This window comes from Gymnogyps californianus, chromosome 3 (assembly GCF_018139145.2).
Source record: "Gymnogyps californianus isolate 813 chromosome 3, ASM1813914v2, whole genome shotgun sequence".
Classification (NCBI taxonomy): Eukaryota; Metazoa; Chordata; class Aves; order Accipitriformes; family Cathartidae; genus Gymnogyps; species Gymnogyps californianus.
The window spans coordinates 126,647,906-126,663,694 of NC_059473.1; the positions used below are offsets into that span (position 1 = coordinate 126,647,906).

The 15,789-nt window shown below is 57.0% G+C and overlaps 3 protein-coding genes across 7 annotated transcripts in view; 2 read left to right on the forward strand and 1 right to left on the reverse strand.

Moving 5' to 3' along the window:
• NCOA1 (nuclear receptor coactivator 1) overlaps window positions 1–3,620 on the forward strand; it is a 187,150-nt gene extending 183,530 nt beyond the window's left edge. Inside the window, exons 20-22 of one of the 2 annotated variants that reach the window (XM_050893741.1) lie at window positions 369–552; window positions 2,038–2,127; window positions 3,283–3,620. In XM_050893741.1, the coding sequence (XP_050749698.1) occupies window positions 369–552; window positions 2,038–2,127; window positions 3,283–3,450 (442 nt within the window). In that variant the 3' untranslated portion in view covers window positions 3,451–3,620. The remainder of the gene's footprint in view (window positions 1–368; window positions 553–2,037; window positions 2,128–3,282) is intronic. The other variant, XM_050893742.1, reaches the window with a different exon arrangement.
• A 214-nt stretch (window positions 3,621–3,834) lies between these two features.
• Window positions 3,835–7,490, reverse strand: PTRHD1 (peptidyl-tRNA hydrolase domain containing 1). 3 transcript variants are annotated; one of them, XR_007766195.1, is made up of 4 exons: window positions 7,266–7,478; window positions 6,168–6,453; window positions 4,912–5,104; window positions 3,835–4,099 (listed from the first exon to the last, which is right to left on the reverse strand). XR_007766195.1 is itself a non-coding variant. In XM_050894141.1 (2 exons), exons 1-2 carry the CDS (start codon window positions 7,476–7,478, stop codon window positions 6,283–6,285), a joined length of 384 nt encoding a protein of 127 aa, XP_050750098.1. In that variant the 5' UTR covers window positions 7,479–7,490; the 3' UTR covers window positions 6,091–6,282. The 3 variants fall into 3 exon arrangements, 1 of the variants encoding a protein (XP_050750098.1); XR_007766196.1 differs by lacking the exon at window positions 3,835–4,099 and adding an exon at window positions 4,156–4,334; XM_050894141.1 differs by lacking the exons at window positions 3,835–4,099; window positions 4,912–5,104 and having other exon boundaries at window positions 6,091–6,453; window positions 7,266–7,490.
• Window positions 7,491–7,625: 135 nt separating this feature from the next.
• CENPO (centromere protein O) lies at window positions 7,626–13,118 on the forward strand. 2 transcript variants are annotated; one of them, XM_050894414.1, is made up of 7 exons: window positions 7,626–7,659; window positions 8,053–8,305; window positions 8,809–8,978; window positions 9,518–9,629; window positions 10,432–10,691; window positions 11,173–11,344; window positions 12,956–13,118. In XM_050894414.1, the coding sequence occupies exons 2-7, from the start codon at window positions 8,275–8,277 to the stop codon at window positions 13,078–13,080; spliced, it is 870 nt and encodes a 289-aa protein (XP_050750371.1). In that variant the 5' UTR covers window positions 7,626–7,659; window positions 8,053–8,274; the 3' UTR covers window positions 13,081–13,118. The 2 variants fall into 2 exon arrangements, with proteins under 2 accessions (XP_050750371.1, XP_050750372.1); XM_050894415.1 differs by lacking the exon at window positions 12,956–13,118 and adding an exon at window positions 11,865–12,068.
• Window positions 13,119–15,789: the final 2,671 nt, after the last annotated feature.

The following is a 15,789-nucleotide window of genomic DNA, read 5'->3' on the forward strand; positions in this document are numbered from 1 at the left end:
ATGATCCCTCTCTTGGCACTGGTGTTTCTCCTGCTCTACCCTGTCACACCGAGGAGCTTCTTGCTACAGCAGGAGCGGAGGGCGGATGCCTCTGCAGCGGCCACCTCCCTTCCACCCAGCCTCCACGCTGGTTACACCTTGCTGCAGGCAGCACCTCTAATGCCTCCCTGTCCCTCCCGCTGTCCCCAGCGACTGGCAGGGCTCCCATCCGCTCCGCCGGCTCTCCGCCGCGGGTGGTCTCGGCGTTCACCGAGAGGCAGGCAGGCTGGCTGCCGTCGCGGCTCGGGCCACCCCAAGGGCTCGGCACGCACCTCGGGGTGCTTCCCACCGCCGCGGACACCCGGGTAATGCTTTTTTCTCTCTCCCAGCGTATTCAGCCAAGCGGGGCAGAGCCAGCCGGCGCCTGCTCAGCAGGGCATGTACAACAACATGAGCATCACCGTCTCCATGGCGGGAGGAAACACCAACGTCCAGAACATGAACCCCATGGCCGGACAGATGCAGATGAACTCGCTGCAGATGCCCGGGATGAACTCCATGTGCTCGGAGCAGGTCAGTGCCGTGCCGTCCCCGTTCCTGGGATAGTCAGCCAGCTCCCAGGGGTTCTGCATTCGCTTCTCTGGCTCTGGGGGTACCGGCGTCCAAAGGGGGAAGCGGCAAAGGTCCGTCTGCCTCCACTGGCACTGCCGCTGTGCTGGAGCCCAAGGCCACCGGTGCCCAGGGTGTCCCGTGTGTCCTTAGGGGGTACAAGGATGTGCCGAGCATCTCCAGCACCCGCAGCCCTCGATGGCTGGCGGGTCCGTTTGTAGCCGTGCATCCTCGGGGAGCTGTGAAAACTGGGGATGGGGAGCGGGGAACGGGAACGGTTGGATACGGGACCTTTCCGCAGTCCCAGCCCTTTGGCGAGATCTTCTGTCGTGGTTTAACCCCAGCCAGCAACTCAGCACCACGCAGCCGCTTCCCCCTCCTGCCTCCCAGTGGGATGGGGAAGAGGGGGGAAAAAAAGGTAAAACTCGTGGGTTGAGATAAGAACAGTTGAATAACTAAAGTAAAATAAAATATACTACTAACTAAGAATAATAATACTATTATAATAATTGTAATGAAAAGGAATATAACAAAAAAAAAAAGGAAATAAACCCCAAGACAAGGGATGCACAATGCAATTGCTCACCACCCGCTGACCGATGCCCAGCAGCGATCCACCCCTCCTGGCCAACTCCCCCCAGTTTATATACTGGGCATGACGTTCCATGGTATGGAATATCCCCTGGGCTAGTTGGGGTCAGCTGCCCCGGCCGTGCTCCCTCCCAGCTCCTTGCACACCTGCTTGCTGGCAGAGCACGGGAGACTGAAAAGTCCTTCGCTTAGGATCAGCGCTACTTAGCAACAACTAAACCATCAGCGTGTTATCGACATTCTCACACTCAATCCAAAACACAGCACTGTACCAGCTACTAAGAAGAAAATTAACTCTATCCCAGCCGAAACCAGGACACCTCCCTGGGCCAGACTGAGACGCCTCCAACATTTTTAGCTGCTGGGGTTTGTCTCAGCACCGTTAAGCCTCTGGCTCATTGGTTTTGCGTGGGACATTGCGGGCTGGGGCTTGCAGCCTCCCCGGGAAGAAGCCGCGGGGCTTGGCGAGGAAGGAGGCTGGTCCCTCCCGTGAGCTGGCTGCGGTGCAGGGGCTGAGCCAGTGGCTTTTGCCCCTCTCACCGAGCAGTTGGGTGGCGTTTCATGCTCCCTGGGGGTGAGATGCTGCCAGAGCCGGCAGCAGTCCCAGGTAAAGGTACAGGTGGTGGGGAGGAAGGTGAAACAGGTCCCAGGTACCCACTGGGATCCCCCCACCGATGCCCCAAAACCCTGCAGCTCACGGTGCGGGCAGGATGCTGCCAGCACCGTTCCCCAGCGCCGCTCCATCCATGAGCATCCCCTCCCCAAATCCCCCCCCTCCCCAAACTCAGCTCGAGAGGGCGGCGAGTGCCCCTCCGGCGTCCAGGAGCCCCGGCTGAGCCTGGATCTTGCTTTTGACAGGTAAATGACCCGGCGCTGAGACCCGCGGGCCTTTACTGCAACCAGCTTTCCTCCACTGACCTTTTGAAAACAGAAGGAGATGGGGCACAGGTCAGTAAGAAACTGCTAAGCACATCTCAGGTACCCCGAGGAGTTTGGCGGGTTCCCTCCCCCCTATAAAGGCTGAACGTCCCCGGCCGTACCGGCTCGGCACGCTTGGTTTCCACTGGGGCCGGCCCTGGTTGGCAGGGTTGGGTGGAAGCCACCATGGTCCCGCCAGCGTCGGGTGACGGCCAGCCCTCGGGGACGCCGGCACCACTCACGAACCCTCTTTGCATCAAAGCTCACGCCGCCGCCGTGAGCGTTTTCGGCTTCCTTGCTGGCGTGGAAGAGCGGTGACGCCGCGGCCGAGCTGGAAAAATAAATGAGTGTTGGTGCTAAACACCCCTCGTCCCGGCTCTGGGCTGACAGCGAGCGGGGAGGGTTTCTTTCCTAGGCTCAGCCATCACCGGAGCGGCCGATGGCCCCTGCGCTGCCGCGGTGCAAGCCAGGCCGCCACGTTAAAGCACGGCGGAGCGAGGAAATTTAGATGGGGGAGGCTCCGGGGGGCGGCGTCCGTCCCCGCAGGCAGCGCTGCCGGACGCTGCCTGTCCCTCCGAGCAGCACCGAGCACCACCAAAGCGTGCCCGGCCGCCCGCCGGCACCGATGCCTCCGGCTCCCGGGGACGATCCGGTTCATCCTCATCTCTTCCAACACCCGCCGGCGTCATGGCGTCGCCCTCCCCCTTCCCCGTAGCGCAGCCTTGGTTTCGCAGAGCCCGTAGGGACGCGCCGGCAGCGCCGCCGAGACACGCCAAAGCTCTTAATTTTGATCAAACAGCCGCGCTGGACCTCGCTCACCACCAAAAGCCACCCCACAACCACCGGCACGGCCACCACGCCGCGACTCCCCTTCACCCAGGGGATGCCAGGCTGGGCTTTTTTTTTTTTTGGGTTGTTTCCCCCCCCCACTCCCCCAAAAAATCCATTTTTTTTCCTTTTTTTTTTTTTTTTTTTTTGGATGAGCAACGTTATGAACCTCGCAGAGCCGAATGAGTTGCAGCGGTTTTCTTTTTATAGGACAAGAAGACAGAAGAGTTCTTCTCTGGGGTGGCTCCAGACTAGAGGAAGTCTCTAGTGAGTTTCCACTTCACGTAGTACCCAGATCCGCCGCCGCCGGCCCCTGCCCCGGCCCCGCTAAATCCCCTCTTCTCTTTTGTGTCCCAGCAGGTACAACAGGTTCAGGTCTTTGCCGACGTACAGTGTACAGTGAATCTGGTAGGAGATCCCTACCTCAATCCGCCGGCTCCCTTGGGAACTCCGAAAAACGCCGCCGGGCCACCGCCGCCGCCGGGCCAGCAGAAGAGCCTTCTTCAGCAGCTACTGACTGAATAAATCGCTTTTCGAGGAATGTGAAATTTAAATAAGAAGACGTACAGAGATATATAAATATATATATTATATATTTTTCTGAGATTTTTGATATCTCAACCCGCAGCCATTCTTCAGCTCGTAGTGTTTGGAGCAAAAAGGGGGGGGTTTGTTTTATTGGGGGGGGTTGGGTTCCCCCCCCCTTTTTTTCCCCCTTTTTTTCCCTTTTTGTTCTCCTTTTTTCCTCCCCTTTTGTTTCTTCCCTTTTTCCCCCCCCTTTTTTACCCCCCTTTTGTTTTCCCCTTTTCGTTCCCCCTTTTTTCCCCTTCCCCCCCGTTTTCTCCCCCCTTTGTTCCCCCCCCCTTTTTTTTTTCCCTTTTTTTTTTTTTTTTAAAAAAAAGCGTTGGATGTCGGCAAAGCGACGAGGCGGGACAGTCGGTTTCTCGAGCCAAAATTACAGATGATTCTTATTTTTGTAATCATTTTGCTGGCTTCTTAATCTGGAGGAAGGTTTCTCGGGGAGGCGGGGAGGGGGAGAAGGCAGCTGGAGGACTGCAGCGGCGGCAGGAGGAGGAGGAGGAAGGAGGAGGAGGAAGAGCAATCTCAGTTTCAGCTGGATCTGTCACTGATCACGTCTCGGCGCGGGGCACGGAAGGGGATCGGCGCTGGACTTCTGCGGGAAAAGCCGGTTTTTTTATTCACGCTTAAAACAAAACCCCTTCTCTCCCCTCCGCCCCAGCCCGCTTGTGCGTACAATCAGCTTTTTCTAGCAATCGTGAGTTTGTCGGTTTTAAAGAAAAAAGAAAAAAAAAAAAAAAACCAGAGTATTTTGACCCACCATTTTTTCCATGTTTTATGCTGGTTTCAGGCCTCCGAGCGAAACGGGGAGGGGGGCTACAATGTGTATACTACAACAGGAGGAGAAAAAAAGAAAAAAGACAAAAAAAAAAAGACAAAGAACAGTTTGGGGAAAAAACGGCAATAATTTTTAGGGGGAAGGATGGGGGGAGGGGTCTGTCAATTATTGTAGATAAAATTTTCTGATTAAATATTAAATAAAATTAAGCAGTCGGTTCTTTCTGCTTTGATTGTGTTTAACAGCTGAGGTAGCTTAAACTATTTAAAATAATAATAATAAAATAATAATAATAATTGAATTCTCTGTTGGGAGATAGCTTATTTTTTTTCCCCTCAAGCCTGTCACTGTAAATAGCTCTGAGCTCTGTATAAATTTGTTTTCTTCTCTTTTAGTTGGGGGTCGCTTTTAATATTCACTGCTGACTTTTATGGGGGGAGGGCGGCTAGGGGGGATTTCCCCCCCCCCCCCTCTAAAAATTGCGCTGGTGTGTGGAAAAACGTGTAGCTTTGTTGATTGACGTTTGCAAGAGTTAAAGTTGACAAAAAAAAAAAAAACCAACCAACACCCAAACAAACAAACAAACAAACAAACAAACAAAAGAAAAAGAACCGGAGTTGCCAGCTAACGTTTCTGTGCCGACGGGGATGCCAGAGCGGTGCCGGGGCCGTTCGCCGGGGCAAGAGGTGTGGGCAGTCGGGGGTCACCCCTGTCCTTGCACCGGGAACCCCTCTGTCACCACGGTTCGTCACACTGGGGAGCTGGAAATTAGCCGGTGTGTGGAGTTTGGTGGCAAAAACCAGCATCTTGAATCCCAAAGGGCTGTAGAGAAAATAGAGAGAAAGTGCGCGCACGGTTATTAGTCACCGAATTTACCGCTGGAGCGCGGCACCGGGAAGAGGGGAGCGGATTCGCCGCAGCTCTGCTCCCCATGGTGACACCAGGGCTTTTTTAATTAAACCCGGGGGCTCGGTGGGCTGTGAAAACGGCTCGGGGGCAGTTTTCTGATCTCAGATCCTGCCCTGCCCCAGCGGGAGTAGCACCCCCCCAAACCCCCCCGCAGCAGGGGCCACGTCGGGTTTCGGCCCTCGGTTTGGTGGGCGAGTGCTCCCCAGCGCCGCGGCGAGGCGTTCGGCGGGGGGCTTGCCGGTGTACGTAACACCGAGGTGGAAACGCCGCTTGGTTTGGCTCCAATTCCCACTGGGAAATTGGAGGGGGGGGGCGGGCAGGGGGTGCCAGTGGCATTAACAGCACGCCCAGGACGGGGAGAGGTGGGGCACACGCGCTTTTAGCTGACAACGCACTTTTTTTTTTTTTAAAGTGGCTCATTTCTAACATTTTTAATGTAAACAAGGCAGGACGAGGTCTGCAGCGAGTCCCGGCTCGCCGGCCGATGCTGCCGTCTGCTGTTTGCGCGGCTCCCGGCAGGGTTTCATCACGCGGTTCAGTGCGAATAAAATCACGGACAAACCAGCCTCGCTGGTACGGGAGGAAAAAGCGATCCGGCGTGGCTCCGCAGCCACGGAGCGAAGGGCGGAGGTGGGAGAAGCACCGGGAGTACGGGCACGCCGGGAGTACGGGCACGCCGGCAGCCAGGCCCTGCTTGCGGAGCTCAGGCATGGGGAAAGCAGCCGTCGGGATGGACGGACAGACGGACGGGGAAGCTCAAAGGGCTGCCCAAGGGAAAAGTCGCCCCTAAAAAGCAGCAGAGACATTTTCAAGTTTGCCTGCGCTGGCGGGGGGGATGACCTGCAAGCCCACTGCGCAGAGACGGCAGGTTAATATAACACATAGTCACATTCTGCACAGAATCACATTTAATTCTCCCCAGCAAAGAGCCGTTTCACACTGTGTAACCACTATCACCACGCGAGGAGAAGACTACCTGCTGCTGAGCATTAGCACAGCGCTCCCGGGACACAGCAGCTTTCCTCCCGGCGCCTGCACGGGGGTGAGCTCAGCTCTGGCCCCGGAGGAGAGCTGCCCGTGCCCGTTCCCCGTCACTTCAGCAATTTAAATTTCTTCAGGTACTGGTGCACTTGGTCCTTCGGGTAGGGCCTGAGCGCCAGGCAGGTGGCCATGTTCTCGGGCTGCTCGGTCCACACTTCGTGGTCGACGCTGTGCTGCTTCAGAGTCTCTGCCAGCGCCGTCAGGGCGGCCTCATCCGGAGCCTGGGGAGAGACAAAGTCTGCTGTGAGGGCTGGGGTGCGAGGCAGTGCTGGGTACCTGCAAGAGCCGTGAGGAAGCAAGGCAGCTCGTGCTAGGGATGGTGGCCAGCACAGGGAAGCGGCCACCTGCCTGCACACAGCTATTAGGATGGGCAATCCCCGTACTTTATATCTTACCCAAAAGACATTTTGTTCTTACAGGCCCTGGCTGCACCACCGGCATCTGCAAAAGCACTGGGGCGGGGGAGCTGGGCGTTGTGAGCCAACACAGGTTGTAAACTTTCAAAAATGCAGGTTTTTTTTTTCCCTGGACGGCTTGCCTGGCTCTGCGTACTAAGGGAAACAGCTCTGCCCAACCCCACGGCCACACAGAGGCTGCCCCCATCACCACCCTGAACCCCCCCTCACGAAGTAGCCGCTACGGCGGGGCCCTGAGTGGTTACAGGGAGTAAACGGCGCCGCCGGGACCGGAGGCCTCGCAGCCGCAGGGGACGGGGACCGGCGGCCCTCACGGGGTTTAGGCCACGGTTCACTCCCTGGGTAGAGGCGGGCGGGAAGGGCGCCCGGGAGCGTGAGGGCAGGCTGGGCCCGGGGGAAGGCGAGTCACGACCGACTTTCCCCTCCCCGCCAGGCCTCGGCCGCGGGTGCCCCCACAGAGCCCACCACCACCGCCATTGCCGCCGCCATTGCCACCATTGCCACCCCTGACCGTCCCCTCAGGGCTCCGCCGGGCCCGCCCCAAAATGGCCGCCGCCCGCCTTCCCTTAGCGCGGCGCTCCCGGTGTGCCCCGCGGCTCCCGGCCTGCCCCGCGCACCTCTAGCACGACGGTCCGCATGGCGCCACCCAACTCCAGGTAGGCGCGGGTGTCGGGGTGCTGGCGGTGCGCATGCGCGGCGGCGAGGGCGGCGTGGCAGCCCTGCGCCACCACCGCGCCCAGCGGCCACGACATCGGCGGCCGGCCCAGGTCCCCCCGCAGCACCACGTACTGCACCAGCGCCGCTGCCGCTGCCGCTCCGGGCGCCGCCATGTCGCCGTACGGTGCCGCACAGCCTGCCGGGAGGCGCGGCCGCGCGCAGCGCATGCCGGGCGCCGGAAAGGCAGCGCCGCCGCCATATTGTTGTACGGCAAACGGAGGGGGGAAATGGCGTCGGGGAGGTGACGTCCTTCCGCCGGCGCTGAGGCGCGCAGTTTGAGCGCCGGTTGCTATGGTGGGTGCGGGAGCCGTTGGGGAACCGGGCCGGGGATGGAGGTCAGGCCGCCTGCGCCTCCAGCCCCTCGGCGGGGCTCCCTCAGCCCCCCTGGTGCGGAGGCCCCCGGCCACCCGGCTTCCCAGCTCCCCCCCTTGTCGCTGTCCCCCTCGGCGGGGTCCCCGGGGGTCCCGGCCCACCCCACCCCGTCCGTGTGGGGAGAGCCCAGGCACCCCTGGGTGCCTCCCTGTCACACACACACACCCCGGGGCTGTGGTGGCTCTCCGGGCTCGTCCTGCTGGCGGAGGCCGGTGAATCCTGTCCCTGCATTCCTGGGGAGGGGGGGAGCTCCCTGTGGGGCTGGTGTGAAATGGCGGCTTATAGGAAATGGTGGGTTATAATGTGTCATTTCAGCTATCGGCCCGAGGGATTGTCCCTGCGTGGGGCCAGCCCGGGTGCTAGGATTGTCCTCAGCGTTTCTCGGAGTCCCGTTGCAGCAGCAGCAGCAGGAGGAAGAGGAAGATCCCCTGAGGAAGAGCTCTCGCTGCCCCCGCGTCGCCGCTTCCCAAGGGACGGAGCCTGGCCGAGGAGGGCTGACCTTCTGCCTTCTCGCTTGCAGGAGAGTGGCGAGGGAAGATGGAGGAAGGGAAAGCGTATTCACCAGACGGTGAGCTGCCTGGGGTGCAGGGTGGGGGACATCCAAGTGCGACGTGTGTCCTCCTGCAGGAGTGAACCCTAAAACGGTTGGGGCCAGAAGTGACCCCCTGGCTTGCTGAGTCGTGTCGTGAGTCGCCCTCCACCAATTTAGGGTACGGGGGCTTCAGAGAAGCCTCTTCACTGCTCTGTGTACTGGGTTAGAAGTAAAGCTGGGAATTGCAGATCTCTTGGGATCGGGACCGGGGTGTTTGCTAGCTTACTCTGCTTTTCAGGAGCTTAGCTAGCTGGTGTGGGGCACCCCAATGCTGAGGGTCTGCTGGCACTCAGCCTCGCTGTTTAAAATTCCCAAAAGCCTCTTCGCCAGATGTTTGCCTGTCCTCTGCCCCTGTGAGAAGCTGTTGTAAGTGGTTTCTTTACGTATCTGCACCGGCCCTACTTTGTTTTGGGTACCGCAGCGCAAACCACTAATAATCACAGCCCGGAGTTTTGAGCGTGTCGTGCTTTTCCTCACAGGAGTGTTTGCTCACCTGGAAATGCTGGAGGCGCGGGCTCATGAGGCAGCCGTGAAGCAAGAGGAAACGAAGCAGCAAGAAGAGAAGCTGGCCAGGCTGAAAGCGAGAGTGCAGGAGCTGAGACTCCAGAGGGACGAGCTGCGGGCTAAAGTGGATCTGCAGCAAAAGGGGGTGAGAAAGGGCTTGCTGCAGAGATCTGGCAGAGGGCTCTGGTGTGCTCCTGCTCTCAGAGGGTGGATTTACTGAGGTTATTCATATAGAGTCAACTATTATTTTTTTATTTTCCCTTTTTAAGTGACATACAGGCCTGGTGTCCCCTGTTTTCAGTACCGTGTAGTCCAGAACTGCTGGGTCTACTTGCTTGGAGGTCATGTGGCCATTTCTGAACTCTTTTCTTGGGTTTTTCTCCCTCTTCGGCTTCGTTTCTCCCCTCTTCGGCTTCGTTTCTCCCCTCTTCGGCTTCGTTTCTCCCCTCTTCGGCTTCGTTTCTCCCCTCTTCGGCTTCGTTTCTCCCCTCTTCGGCTTCGTTTCTCCCCTCTTCGGCTTCGTTTCTCCCCTCTTTGGCTTCGTTTCTCCCCTCTTCTGCTTGAAATGCCATCTCGCTTTTCTCAGAGCCAGGTTATTATTTCTCTGTATCCTGCCTGCGTTCCCTGCAGGTGACACGTTTGTGTCAGCAATTTCTGACCTCTCTTCTCTTCTGGCTTTTGTAGCAACTTGGGAAAGGAGGAGTCGTGTCGGATCCGGCGCAGCCCAGCGCTCGAGCTGTTTTAGAGTGGAAGATAAAAAGCGTTAAGGCCATGCTGCAGGTCTTTTACCTCACAGGTAATGTCTCGAGGTTTGCGTGTGTTCTGCCAATGGCTGCGTTTCTGGGGTGCTAAATTTTGGAAAATGAGCCTGATGTGAAGTGTAACTTCCCTGTTAACGTTGCTGCCGTTTTGCTTGGAGCCTTTAGAGTCTGAAAATGCTGGAAGAGCGGTAACCTTGTAATTCCCTGCCTTTCACAGGAGGCCTCTGGGATGTTGCAGGAACTGTTATTTACTGAACTGTATCATTTAGACTAATGTCTAGATTCTGGAAAACCTGTAACTACCTTAGGAATGAAATCTTTGGGAATTAGGCAGTTAAATATCCAGTGGTCTGGGTCTTCCGAGCAAGCTTGTGAGGTCGGCACCCTCTTTTCATCAGCTCCTGAGCTTTTTAAAAAAATTTTGGTTTCCAACGAGAGTCACCTTTGCTCTCTGTCCTGGACAGTGCGAGGATGCGAGTCCTGCTTGATGCGAGTGGGCTGAGCCTCCCCGTGAGCGCTCCTGCCGCTCTCCTTGGGGCAGTGAAGCGCTGCCTTCCTCCACCCTGTTCTCCCCGTCACGCTGGAGCCAGGACTGTGTTTGAAATTGGCAGCATGACTCAGTCATTGGGAATTTAAGCTGCCTGAATTCATTAGAGGCCCCTTATTAAAAAGTTGCTGTGTTTTACATCCCTAAACTGTTGCAAGTCTTCGAGGGAGCCCCCCGAGGTAGCCCAGCAAGAGGACGCAGCCCCTCTTGCAGTCTGTGTTGCCCCAGCAAAGCTGCCTTGTGGTGACGAGTTAGCGTAGCTCTGAGCAAACCCTCTCTCCGGACCCAAGGGATCAGTGGGAAGCTGACCAAGCGGGGAGTGTGTTTCTGCATCAGCACGGCTTACGAGGGCACCTACTTGGATTCTTACTACCTGGACCTGCTCGCCAAGCCAGAGGTGCAGATTCACCGCCACTCCATCCCCATCTTCATCCCCCTGGAGCAGATAGCCAAGAAGTACTTGCAGACGGACATCAGGCGCTTCTTGTCTGTCCTGTCCGACCACCTGAACGCTTACGCTGGGAGGAGGTACCAGGCAGACCAGTTACAGGTACCAGTGACCGCAGCAATCCTGTTCACCCGTCCTTTTCCCTTTGATGTGCCGAGTGTTACGAGTCCCTGAAGTGCTGGGGGGAATCTTGGCAGTTTTCTTTCCGTGGAGCACTCGCGGTTCTGGTTTTCAGAACTTCACAAATTATCCTCTGACTATAAACTCAGTTGCCTGTTCCATCGATTGCCACGTACTTGGATGTCGTCTGGTGGCTCATTTAAAATTTACTGCCGGACTCCGGAGGTCCCTAAGCTGAAAGAGCTGTGAGCTTGTAAAAAGCCGCTGGAGGATCCGGCTTAAGGGTGTGCGTGAGCAGTGGTTTAGTTAAGTCTTTCCCACGCAAGGGCTGCTCAATGTACAGCGTATGGGCATGCCAGGCTGGTATGGAGGGTGGGGGCACTGCACTTGGCGAGCTCCCAGCCCTGCGCTGGTGGACTCCCTTCCTAGCTTCGTGTTTCAGAAGCTGTCTTCGTCCCTCCAGGAACGCTTTTCAGACCAGATAGAAGGAACCTTGCAGAGGAACTCCTTGTGTAACTTGCTGGTCTTTAATTACAACGTGTCAAGCAAAAGCAAGACCTTTCCGTTCAACGTGAGGCTGCTTTACGGAGATCTCTGTTGTAGCCTCCCCACGGAAGTCATCATTTCCTGCACACGTAAGTGGACGGTGCGGGGGTCTCTCTGGGGCTGTGGGGTGGGCAGACCATACTGTGGTTCTGCAGATGGACGGGGTTTCTTTCTAGTTGAGTTTGGGGACAGAAGGGAGCAAGCTGTCATATTTCTGAGGGAGAAAAGATTATAGAAAGGGTTGTGCGCAATCGGTGCTGGATGTTGAAGCGGTTGTAACTCATCCCTAGCACGAGAGCACAGATCTCTTGCGGTCCTGGCAAGATGGGGTGGCTGGAGGGAGGGAAATAGGATGGGGCTGAGAAAGGAAAGGTGTGAGCGCGAGCTTGGATCGCTTCGGACGGACGGGCTGCTCGTTCCCAGTTTGCACTTACTCGGAGCGCAGAGTCCGGTACGGTCCCAGCAGGATCAGGATGCTGTTTTCACAAGTCTCACGGATAGAGCCCAGCCTGTCCGAGCGCGCTCTGCGCATGTGGGAGAGCCTGGCGAGCAAGCGCAGCCGGAAACTCGGAATCTGTCGGTCTCAATCGCAGTGATGGTTTGTTCCAGTCTACTTACGGCCTTGGACTCCTTTCCGATCCTTGAAAACCTGGCACCCAGCCCCATGACCTTTCTGTAGGGTGGGAGTTACTTGCAGGCGAAGAAGACAGGATCTTTTGAGCATTAGGAATTTCTCTCTCTCGATGCAATGAGATAAATGATGAATTGAGGCCTGGTGGTGGGATGTCTCACGTTGTGCAGCCAGGCCCTAACCGCCCCAGGCGTGCTGGCGTGTACTGCAGTGCGACGGCACAGAGAAGAGAGGCAGGAGCGAGGTTTATCACCCCTTAGAAAGGGTCAGGGATACTGTGAACTACTCGTAACAAAGATCTAAATACTCCTAACGAAGATCTCTGCCTGAAAAATCTTTCCCTGACACCACCGCCTCCCCCTCCTCGGTATCAGTAACGCTACCTCCTCCTGGTACGGCAAAGACTGACCGCAGTGCTGAGCCTCTTGCGCAGCCCTAACGCCGTGGCACGGCTTAATCCCGGACCTGCGCTGTTTTCTAACTGGTTACTACAAACGCCAAACTGGGCTGAGAAATGGTTTGCCCGTCTGTCTCCTCGTCTTTCCAGCCACGCCGTGTCCCGCTCACGGCTGGCTGCCTGGGCTGTGGAGCGCGTGGACCGATGTGCAGCTGGATGGAGCTCCGGGACGAATAATCTCTTCTCTCTGCCATCAGTCACGGTCTCAGGCCTGCTTCTGCCAGCTCCTTGGCTTGCACTTAGGCTGGAGGAGTCACGTACCGTATCAACAATTCCTCTCCCGTCCCCTTATAGGTGAAGTTCTGCCTTTGCTCACAAATTTCAGTGACTTCTGAGCTAAGAGAGCAACTAGGTGGCTGAGGCTCCCACGTTACTGTCCTCGCCCTTCGGCAGCGGGTGTTTCTTAAGGTGCTTGCGCTTTCCGCAGCCCTCAGATCCCATGGGGAAAGCTGCAGGACGTGAAGGGTTAGGAAGGAGAGAGAAGGGTTATGAGAAGAAAAACTGTATGGCGAGGGAGAGTGAAAGGCTCCCTAGGGACAAGGGAAAAATGAGAAGCAAATAGTTTTATGCCGACAATATGATTTTTCCTTTCCCTGCTGATCTGTCTGCCAGCGGATGCTCCCGCATCTCTAGCAGAGACGGCGGCGGCTCACTCGGACCTGTTTCGTCGCGTGGCCCTGCACGAAGCCTTCCGCTCCTTTGGCAGCGCTGAAGAAAACGTGGATGGAGCGTTGTAAGCCACCCCGGCTTTTTCCTCAGTCACGCACCTCCCCGAGCTCCCCTGCCCGCGGGGAGTGAATCTCGAGGTGCAAATGTTTTCCGTGGACTGCAGCACTGCTGCTGGCAACCCCCCGAGGAGCGACTGGCCCAGTTTGAATCTCGAGAGCGATATTTCCTGGGGGCTTTCGGTTGCCTGTTGCTGCAGGTAATCTTTCCTCCGCGCTGCGCTGCTTGCTTGTTCGAGTGCTGGTCTCTGCGGTTGGTGCCGCAGAACTCCGCAGCGGCGGGAAACGTCTCAGAGTTGGAAGCAGAAACTATATTAAAACTTCAAGATCTCGGTGCTTTGGGGGCAATGCCTTGTGGATCAGCACCGTGCGCTTATCCAGTGCACCTCAAAAAGAGGGGAGCAAGCGGAATAATCCCTGCCCTGCTTACCACAGCCGGGAAAGGACTTCATGTTAGAAGCTGGAAGGGGTTTGAGGGACGGAGGTGAGGTTTAGTTATTGCCAGCAGCAGCCCGTGCCCTCGTGTGGGCTGCCTTAACCCCCCCCAAAGCACGAACACTGAACTTTCTGGAAAATTTCACACCAGCGGTAGCGTTACCCATGCTGTTTCCTTCCCTTCAGGCATGGGGCAGCTTTGCTGGTGTCCCGTCGTTGTGCTTCAAGTCTGGATCAGATCTGTAAAAACTTGCTGTTTTGTAACCACTGCTTTAAAAACTTGTTAATAAAAGTTCTGCGTTACTGAAATTGTGGTGTTTAAAGAATCTTTTATTGATTGTAGCTGCATAACGTGTGGTTTAAATGACAGTATTTTCTCCTGTCTCGTTTTTATGCCAGTCCCACGTGTGATAAGGCACAGGGAAAGCACTTTATAATTTTCTTAATTGTTTCTGTAATCATTAGAGCTCCTTGTCCAGATTGAACTGGACAACCTGTTTAAATGTAACCTCTGGCTTTCGAGTGTCGTAGCTCCGGGTAGCGATCCCTGCCCCTAATATTCGGAGCTTCTCACGGAGGAAGGCTCGCCAGGCTGACACCTCGCAGCTCGAGCTGCTTCAGAAGAGCTGACAGCTCGTGGGGTGAGCATCCGCTCGCTTCCTGGTGTTTGGAGAGGCCTGGGCTTTTGAATATCTGCTCCTGATGGCAGCTGCGCACCGTCAAAGGGCATTTTCATTGTCCCGCATCACACTGAATTCTGTCGTTGTGTTTTCTTCTGTCAAAAATATTTGGAAAGCGGGGAAAAGTGCTGCTGGGGGCCTCGCCTGTGCCTGAGAGCAGCCGTGAGTTTGCAAAGGACAGACTTATCTGTAAGTCCCTGCCCTAACCTTGTGCACCTTCCTGGTGAGGGGAGGCAGAGTCCTGACCTTGCCGGGAAGGGGAGTGAAGGTCCGGGCCAGGCTTGTGGGGGAAATCCGTGGGAACTGGACACTTAAGCTGCGAGGTTAAAGTGCCACAGCTCGGCACTGAGGCAGCTGTGGCAAAGCCAGGCTTAACCCAGGTCTTGGACAAAATCCCCGGTTTGTGTGGGACAGAGGGAGGCAGGTCCGGGCCATAAGACCCATCACGCCTCCGGGCTCGTATCCCAGAGTACAAACGCCCTCGGAGGGCTGCGCCTGGCAAGGCGGGTGCCGATGCAGGTTTCTTCCCCTCTCCAGCATCGCTCCGGGTCCCCGTGGGTGCTGCTTGCACCCACAGCCAGGCCCTGCGAACGCAGGGACGGAGCAGGGCAGGTGGGGGATGTGGTTTTTATTATTTCCTTCGGGAAATCCTTGCAGGATTAAACTCCCCTATCACCGTTCCTGGTGGTTAGGTACTCGGCTGAGCCCCAACGAGGGAGAGGAGCGAATGCCACTGACGGGAGGTGCTCAGCCCTGGCACCAGCCTCCCCTTCGGGGACCCCTCCAAAACCAACATCCCCTCGGCAAGGCGGTCAAGCCCTTCTGGCCGTATCCACAACCCCCAGAACAAAGCAGGCGCAGAACCAGGCTTTGAAATTCAACTGCTTCTATTCAAGAAACTAGCGGCGTAATTACACTCCGCGGGTGCCTGCCTTCTCCCCCCGGCCCTGGCAGCATCGGGTTTAACACACCAGTCCCTTCCTCGGCCGGTCCTTGGTCCTCTCTTCCATCAAGCGACAGCAAAGTGACAGCAGCCGACCGCAGCGTGCACGGGGCAGCGTCCGGACGAGCGTGAGCCCTGCCGCGGGGAGGGAACGGGCACAGTTAAAAATATAAATGTCAATCTGTACTCTTATATATATTTATATATCTGAAATACACAATATCGGTTCCTCTTTCTTCTTCCCCGAGTCAAAGGCGGCACTGCGCTCTCCGTCTCCCCGATCTCCTAACTACGGTGGTTTGTGATGAGGATGAACTTGGTACAAACTAACAGCAAACCCCGGATGCTCCCAGTTCGTAGCTACCGCTCCCGGCACGCAGGAGAGACGCGGTGTCTTCCCATCCGGCCCTGAGTTTGGATCTCCTCGTGCCGAGCGCCGGGGCCCGTGATGCTACTTTAATGTCATGCTGTCCCCCGGCGCGGCTTGGTAGTATGGCTGCCTTGCCCGGTAAAGCCCGGGATGCCCGGGGAAAGGCAGCGCGTGTCCCCGGCCCCGTGCCCGCCGGGGGCTGAGAGCTTGCGTGCGCTTGCGCGCGAGCGTGAACGGCCGGAGGAGCCCGCCGCGACGGCCCCACGTCTCCCTCCTGCTCGGCCGCAGGCGTG